Here is an 8,692-nt window from a genome sequence, read left to right on the forward strand (position 1 = left end):
TAAAGTCGAACGGAACAGGCTTTTTGGAATGTTGTAAAGATTATGTTCATTTACCCGTGCTGGCGGGGAACACGTTATACAACGCAGACAATTTTTTATGAACTTTTTTATTTTTAACTACATGTGCCGGAACCAATAGTTCTTTCTAACTTCCTCATACGTCTTATCTATTCCTTGATGGCACATCTTTTCATGAACGAGACGAATAACATTGTCTTCCATTTCGGCTGGAACATATAATTGTAAATTATTATCTGTTTTTACTCTAAAAACCAACCCGTCTCTTAGCTCGTATCCGTCAACAATTTCGCTTTGCAATTGCTCTCGTAATCTTACAATCTCACTATCGCGGTTTTGTAAAACCTGTATATTGAAATTTAAGTCTTAATGCTAAGCAACAGCCACCGTTTTACATGGAATTCCTATCATGCCGTCATAGTCTTCAACAATTTCATTAGGCTTATTAGATTCAATATCAGTATCATCTTCAGAGTAGGTACACATTACAAATTTATTTTTAATTCTCGTAGAGTAATCTTCCGTCTCTGTTTCTTCACCTTTAAAACATCGACTTAATGCATCCGCATGACTCATTGAAATACCGCCTGGATTTTGTATCTTAAAATCAAAGTGCTCAAATAAAAGTGCCCACCTTGCTATTTTTGGACTGATGTTTTTCTTTTCAAACGTTGGTGATAGTTCACTGCAGTCAGTAACTATTTTAAATGGAATACCTCTGAGATAGTTTTCAAAACGGTTGAGAGCATGCACTATGGCCAAGGTTTCTAACTCGAAGCTGTGCATTCTTGACTCCTCTGGTGATGTTGCTTTGGAATAGTAACATACCGGATGAAATTTTGTCGCTGCAAAAGTACTGCTCCAAAACCTAACTTGCTAGCGTCAGTGTGCAATTCGGTTTCTTTAGTGTGATTAAATATGGCCAAGACAGGTGGTGTTATCAACTTTTGCTTTAATAATCTAAACGCTTCCTTACATTTCTCATTAATGCAAAACTCAACACCGGTCCTAAGGAGGCGCTGCAGCGAATATGCTATTTTAGCAAAGTTTGGAACAAATTTGCGAAAATATGAAAACATTCCTAGACATGAACGCATGTCGTGTAATGTCTTCGGCATTGGGTAGTGCATAATCGCCTTCAAATGAGAGCTGTTTGGTAAAATACCCTTTTCACTTGCTTGATAACCCAGAAACTCGGTGGTCTCACAAGCAAACTTACATTTACTGAGATTTAACTCTAAACCGACCTCAGCCAAACGATGAAGCACCTGAATTAATGCATGTATATGTTCCTCTAAAGTTTCGGTTGCTACTTCAATATCATCCATATAAACAATAATTTTACCTTGTGCAATTAGATCTTGCAGTTTTTGATGAATAAATCGCTGAAAAACAGCAGGAGCGTTTTTTAATCCGAACGGCATACGATTGTATTCGAATTGACCAAGAGGAGTTACGAAAGACGCATATTTTCTTGAATCTGTCGCAACCTTAACCTGAAAGAAACCATTTCTAAGATCTAATGTCGTGAAATACTTTTTACCGCCTAGGTGTTCCAAACATGTTTCAATTAATGGCAAGGGATAATTGTCACGAATTGTATTCTTGTTGAGAACTCTATAATCTACACATTTTCTAAATACTCCGTTCTTCTTTCGTACCATAACAATTGCAGACGCATATGGTGAATCACTCGGTGTAATTATTTTTTTCTTCAACAAGTCACTTATTATTTTCTGTAATGCTTCACGCTCCTCAAAGGATAGTTTTCTTGGTGCAAAGTGGAAAGGCACGTCAGAGGTCAGTTTTATATTAATTTCATAATTTTCCTGCCTGCCTTCATAATGTGAATTCAAATAATTTAATACAACTTCTCTTATTTCCTCGACCTTGGATTTTTCTAACATAGGATTAATATCAATGCTATTTGAATCTGTATCAATATTAATCGTCATCAGACTCCTAAGTTCATTTTCAAAAGGATTAATTTCATTTTGTTTCCTATCAGATGCCCGTGCGTCGCTAGTCGCACTACATAAAACAAACTTACTTTTCTCCATTACATCAGTGAACAAAGCGGATCCTGGAACATTTTGTTTAAACTGCGGGGTGGTAGAGGAAAATTTCAACTCTCTTATATTTTTTTTATGACTGTTTACTAAAATTTTTAAAACAACTTGAAATTTTTGCAGTGTCTCGCCCCAGTAGAAGCGGGACAGGTAAAGTATTATCTGGTACTACAAACAATAACACTTTTTCACATCTATTCTTAAAAATCATCATACAACTTATTTTACCATAAGTTTTAATTTTAAATTTTCCAAGGCCATAATATTGGGTTTCATCTGTCTCCTCTTGAATTGCTACTGGGACGGAAGATTTATGTATTAAGCTAATTGAGCTGCCGGTATCAAAAAGATATAAAACAGTTGTGGTTATGTTACGCCCACACTTTGTATCATCAAAAACAACACTTACGTAATTCATAGCCTCAAGTGCAGATGCGACATCATCGACAATATTAGTATCTTCTGCACAATCCATGGTCATAGCAACAGAGGTAGCACTTTTAAGTTTCGGTGTGTACTTTGGATTCGGGCATGACTTGCGATTATGGCCACTCTTCCAGCAGTTATAACAACCATTAATCGGTCGCTCCTCGTACAGACATGTTGGACGACGGTGACCAAATCTAGAACAATTAAAGCAGCGGTTTGCATTTTGCGTTGGATTGTCAGCAAAATAACCAGATGAAAGTTTCACTGTAGTCTTCGTTTCACGGTTGGCATCTTGTTTATTGGCTACACCACGCACAGCCTGCCGTTGTTCGAACATGGCAACAGCACCCTTTAGTTCATTTAAATTCTTAGCAGTGTTAAACAAAACGAAGTCTGGAATACGATTACTTAAACCTTCTAATATAAAAGCAACTAATTCCAACTCCATAACATCGCTGCGGTGAGCAATAGATTCCATTTCCATCGCATAACGGTGGACACTCTCTGTTGGCTTTTTAGTACGCATGCGAAGTGCCTGATAGACCTCCTGACGGCTAATTGTTCGTCCAAACTCACCAATAAGTTTTTGCTTTAACTCTTCATACGTCAAATAACCTCGTGTTAGTAACAATCTCGCAGCACCAGTTAACGAATTGCGCAACGCCAATAATTTAAATAAGTCATCTGCACCAACTTGTTCAAAAATTTGTTCCAAGTGACGGAAAAAGTCATGAACTGAGTATGTGCGGTCTTCTCCGCTAAATTTTATTATAGCATGCTCAATATCTTGGAAATGTATTTTATGCTGTTGTATTGGTTGCACACTAGTACCAATTCATTTCGGTGTTCCATTTCCTCAATTTCGCACCGCAACCGAAGAATTTCATGGCGACGGCGTAAATCAGCAAGCTCTTGGTCATGGTCGTCATGCACAGCATTTCTTTCAACTAACCTCTCACGGCTTGCGGAGTCTCCAAAGGCGGCAATTGTAGAGGTAGTGACAGCGGTAGTGACGACTGAGGAGGAGCTAACAGCGGTTTGTTTGCTGAGGCCTTCAACATTACTTAGACGACGAGCAATACAATCTTCCAGCGTACTTCGATTATCTGCAAATATTTGTCGCATCCGTGCAGTAGTTGCTCGTGGCTGAACCTCAATGCCAACAGCCGCTAAAACATCTTGCAACTCTGAGCGATTCATGCGATTCTCCATATCAAATTTAAAATAACACGAAAAAAAATAATTTTTATTTGATAAATCCCACTTCTGAAGTTTTTATGTCAGGAATCTTGCGATATTTTATTATAACATTACAAACCTTTATTCCAATTTTTTTTAAATTATCTCACACCTTTTTACCTAAAATCAAACCTAAAACTAAACTGACTTCTTATTTACTGTCAAAACCAAAAGGTTGCTAGATTGATTATATTACAAATGAAAATTTATTTCAAAAAATATGTAATAAAAATTATATATTTTATAATAAGAAATTAAGATATTAAATTATTAAATTATTTCAATAACCTCGTTAAATTTAAGCTGTAATTAAAGTTAAAAAATTAAGTGAAATCTAATAACAAAATTAATTTATCTTGTTGTAAAAAATATTTAATTTGCTTTTTATAACCTTACTAACGAATCTTAGTGTACAAGTTACTATTAAATAAAATTTTATGAAGTAGTCCAAAATTGATATATTTAATTTTTTCAAAGTACGATCCGAAGAACCGATCCTCTTTACTTATAACATTTCGAAACAAATACTCTTTCTCTATTAAATTCATGTACCTATTTAATATAACAAAGTTTTCAAGTACATTGTGGAATTAGCTTTATTCCCATGTTTTAAATTAATAATCCTTAAAATAATAAGTAATATAAGCAATAAATGTAAATCTAATAATAAATTCAAAATTAAAATATAAATACAAAATCATTTCTTCAATAAAATATTTCCTATTAAGACCAAAATTAATACAAATCAGTTTTACGTACTATTTTGCTGCGATATTTGTCATAATATTGTGCGCTTTTAACTCATCATTTCACACAAATGTGCAGTAGACATTTCGTCTCCGCACATTTGGGTGCATTTTTATTTTCGAGGGTGCACACAAAATGTGCTCCTTGTATTCTTTTCTGCACACGCTGTGTGCGAAGGTAAGCTGGCTGCCGCACACACAATGTGCTGTGCGAAATAACTTCGGCACAAACAACGTTTGCGTGTGCGAGTTTTATGCGTTTTGAAATGTGCGTTTTGTTTGTGCACACAAGATGTAGCATTTAAGAATTGCACAAAAATTTTCGCACACCACATTTGTGGTGTGAAATTTTATTTAGAATCGCACAACATTTGTGCGTGGTGTTTTGCATTTTTGTGCACAGCACAGTGTTTTTCTGAACCCTGCTATAATCGAAGCATCGGTTACCTTCATGGTACTCTAGTTGTTGCCAGTACCATTTTAGTGATCCCCCAGTCAACAGACAATGGAAGTCCGTAAAAAGTTGTTGATCTGTAACTGAGTGTTGTTCTTTCATTCTCTCGACTCTGAACACAAAGCTTTCTACTGTCATTTCTTTATTCGAACCGTCGAACTTCAAATGCCACCGTTCTAGATCCCTCTTTCTATTGGAAATGCTAAGTGCTGCTCCCGCTGAATCTCCTGGTTACCTAAGTGGTTTCGCGTGGTCTGATTAGATCTTTGCTCCATTTCTTGTAGACGGTTGTTTGAGTTATGACTTCCATTTTCATCTCTTGCATGCAGTTCGATAAAAACTCTTGTTGCTGCCTCATCATTACAGCTACTGAATTCATTATTTATTCATTTTCAGACTTGCGTCCTGTATCTGTACCTGTTGAGGTTTCTCGATATTGATCTTCCCCTTTACCTTTCATATTAGCTGGCTGATTCATTTCACTACTTTCCATTAACAACAAATGGTCTATTTTGCTGTCAAAACTCAGTGACCTTTGGATATTATTTTTTTCAAAATCTTTTTCAGCTTGGGTTATTTTCCTTATTTTTGGCCTTCTATTTATGCCTGAACTAACTAATTGAGCCTGCTCACTACTACGTGCTTGTGCAGTTTTGTCAGGTACCGCTTCTAAATCGGTTACTTATGCTGATTTCGTAGCTTTTCGTATTTTGGCCCTAGTTCCGGTACTACTTGCTAACATGTCTACTAACTCTTCTGCTGGTTTCGGCTCCATAGGAACTATTTGCCACTCTTACTTAAATTTCTTGTTATCGGTAGAAAATAGAAATAAAATCCTGTATGTTCACCTAAGGTGAAATAAAAAAAATTTTTTTTCTATATAAAATTTTAATATTAATTCAATAATTATTCAATAAATGAAAAAAATTGAAACAAAATAAAAAAATTTTTTTTTTTTATATTGTAGTATGCATACATTTACATTTATAAAGCAACTTCAATAAATATACTTTGTTGCTAAATAGTCTAAAAGACTATATAATTTACTTAGTAACGCACAGCTACATGAATTATGCCTGGCCAGCTCATTCCTGTTGCTTAAGCACACATGAAGCAGCAATGCCTTCATGTTATTTAAAACCACGCTATGTGCGATAAGATTTTATGTATGCATGCTTTACCATTCCCTTAGATACATAATAAGTGCTAACGTAAGCTATTATTGTAAGTTAAGTTTAGCTCTAAGCTTATGAAGCAGAGCATAAGTATACATTCAATTTTAGATAAGCATACCGAGTGGATGCTATAATTAATAAACGCTTTTTACCATAAAACAACAAATATTATTTTATTTAAAAATGAGTTGCAGTTCACACCACAATATATAATTTTAATATTATTAATTTAATAAAAAAATTCAAAAAAAATAAGACAGATAAATATAATTTAAATTTGGCGTTTATTGGTGGATTTTCAGTGCCTTGTTTTAGGGAAAAATAGAATTCATTGTTATATAGGTGCAATGTTGTCTTCACGTTCGTCCAAGTACCCATCTCTTACTTTCAACATCTCAAACATTCAATTAGTATCACGTCTCAATTTAATACCGATCCCTAATAGAAAATGTATGCGTGATACCAATTAACTGTAAGCCTCACAAACCTACCGAGATTTCTATTGTTTGGTAGCATTAACTGTTTCATTCGTACTTGTTCAGACCCATACTTCATTCACTCATACCCGCTTTCTAATATTTACCCACACAATAGGTAGGTTACCTCAAACAGAACTCTACTTGAATCTCTGTTGTAGCAACAATTTACTCAATTTCCCTGCCTCACACTATACTTATTCAGATTTAGTTTGTAGCAGAAAAAAACTCTAGTTACTGAATAACACACACAATATTTCATACCTATTACCTCAAATCAAAAACTCTTCTCATACTCTATTATAGCTATAGATTTAAAAAAAACAACAATTTTGACCAAAGCCTCCTGCCTTAAACTTAATCCCATCGGTATTTTAAAGTCGTAGCAGAAATCAACGCCAATTACACTTTCTATCGCAAACACAACTGTTTTACTTTCAGTTTGTGTCGTAATCATTAGAGTAAAAAAAAAACTCACCTACTACCTAAAACTAAACTCCTCCGGAGTTTTAAGTCATAGCCGTAGGTTACAAAATTCTAAAACAAAAAATATTTATGCCTTCTACCTCACATAAACTTTTACTAAATTTTATCGTAGCTGCAAGCAAAAAAAAAAACAAACTCAAACAAATTACTAACTATTCTCTAACTTTGTCATCTTGTCTGTCTGCCAAGCTATATGTTTGCACACCTTGATATAGGTCATAGCTTCCTTCTCCATTGGAAATTACAAGTCCTAAGTACATTCACCTTAATATAAACATCTTTTTCATCTTGCATAAAGATTCCAATAAAGATGATATTTGTTTTTGCCTATCACTATTGCTAATTGTTCGCATAAATCTTAAAAATAATAAAAAAACTTTTGTTAAAAATAAAAGAAAAAAAAATCGCACAAAAAAATTATTTGCGCTCTGCCAAGAAAACAAGTACCTGCAATTGATGCAACAACAATTGCAAGGTATTCCATTCTCCGCTGGAATATCATTTTGGATGAATTATGCGTATTGGGAATTGATCACATTTTTATGTTTAGTTTCCGGGCTTCTTTACACATGACGTGAGTGTCAATTAAAAATTATTTAATAAAAATAAAATTTGTGCAAAAAAATAAAATTTTAAACGTGTTGATAAAAAAAAAACAAAAAAAACCAAAACTCTTAACAAAAAAAAATGTCGCGGAAAACATTAAAAAACTTTAAAAAATACCTCGGAGTGCCATGCACGCGGCGCGGTGGTAATCTTTATTAATTAAAGATTATAAAAAAATCTTGAAGGTCGGTGCACGTTTCTTTGTTTGTGAAAATAGAATCTATTTTAAGAATTTAAAAAAAAACTATGTTTAAGGTGAAATTTAAACAAAATTTTTGGTTGTCAAGTCCTCTTTGTCTGTACTGTCTGCATTGCCACTTGTTGAGGCAACCATCTTTGGTTTGCTGTTCATCTGTCTATTCTATCAACTATATATATATATAAATATCTTTTAAAAAAAATTTTAAAACTTTTTAAAACCTCTCTCTTTTATATATATATATATGTCTATTATAGAGGCGAGACGTCGAATGGTTCAGAGTGTTCACTGAACACCTTAACAAAGCTTCCTTTTTAGATCTTTTTTTTATTGGGTAAATAATCTCGCTATTTTGCTACTTAACATTTTTTATAATAACTTTTCCAAACATATTAACATATACACAAAACGTACAATACAAACAAAATCACACATACATATGTTAGTTACACCCAACATTACTTATAATTAATAAAAAAGAAAACACATTCCTCTTAAAATATACTAAGGTTCAGAATAAAAACTGCACCGCGCTGCTTACAAAGCATGCAAATCAAATAACATTCATATTGGGACTATGTTTAATATTAAATAAACACAAAACATACAAATAAATATAAAAATAAAAGAGCAAACAAGCCCCGCAAAATATGTACGTAAAATAATCATAACTCTTAAATTAATGCGTGCAAGCGGTTCAAAAGTGAACCTCCAATGTTATGCAAAATAAATACATAAGAGAAAGGAAATAACTGAGCGAAAATCGCTTTACATTTGACTAGAGGTTCAGTCGAC

The 8,692-nt window shown here is 33.8% G+C and overlaps 1 protein-coding gene across 1 annotated transcript; it reads right to left on the minus strand.

The window, feature by feature from the left end:
* Window positions 1–390: 390 nt before the first annotated feature.
* On the minus strand, window positions 391–3,728 carry LOC119667472. The gene is made up of 4 exons (XM_038076765.1): window positions 3,469–3,728; window positions 2,497–3,340; window positions 847–2,120; window positions 391–736 (listed from the first exon to the last, which is right to left on the minus strand). Exons 1-4 carry the CDS (start codon window positions 3,726–3,728, stop codon window positions 391–393), a joined length of 2,724 nt encoding a protein of 907 aa, XP_037932693.1.
* Window positions 3,729–8,692: the final 4,964 nt, after the last annotated feature.

This window comes from Teleopsis dalmanni, chromosome 1 (assembly GCF_002237135.1).
Source record: "Teleopsis dalmanni isolate 2A chromosome 1, ASM223713v2, whole genome shotgun sequence".
NCBI lineage: Eukaryota > Metazoa > Arthropoda > Insecta > Diptera > Diopsidae > Teleopsis > Teleopsis dalmanni.

What these genes read in the sequence shown, in the direction of transcription:
- LOC119667472 (XM_038076765.1), bottom strand. Translation starts at nt 3,728, where the DNA reads ATGGAGAATCGCATGAATCGCTCAGAGTTGCAAGATGTTTTAGCGGCT. An exon ending in GACTCCGCAAGCCGTGAGAG is followed by an intron (nt 3,341 to 3,468) that starts GTTAGTTGAAAG and finishes AATTGGTACTAG; the next exon opens with TGTGCAACCAATACAACAGC. An exon ending in CAGCGACAAAATTTCATCCG is followed by an intron (nt 737 to 846) that starts GTATGTTACTAT and finishes AAACTATCTCAG; the next exon opens with AGGTATTCCATTTAAAATAG.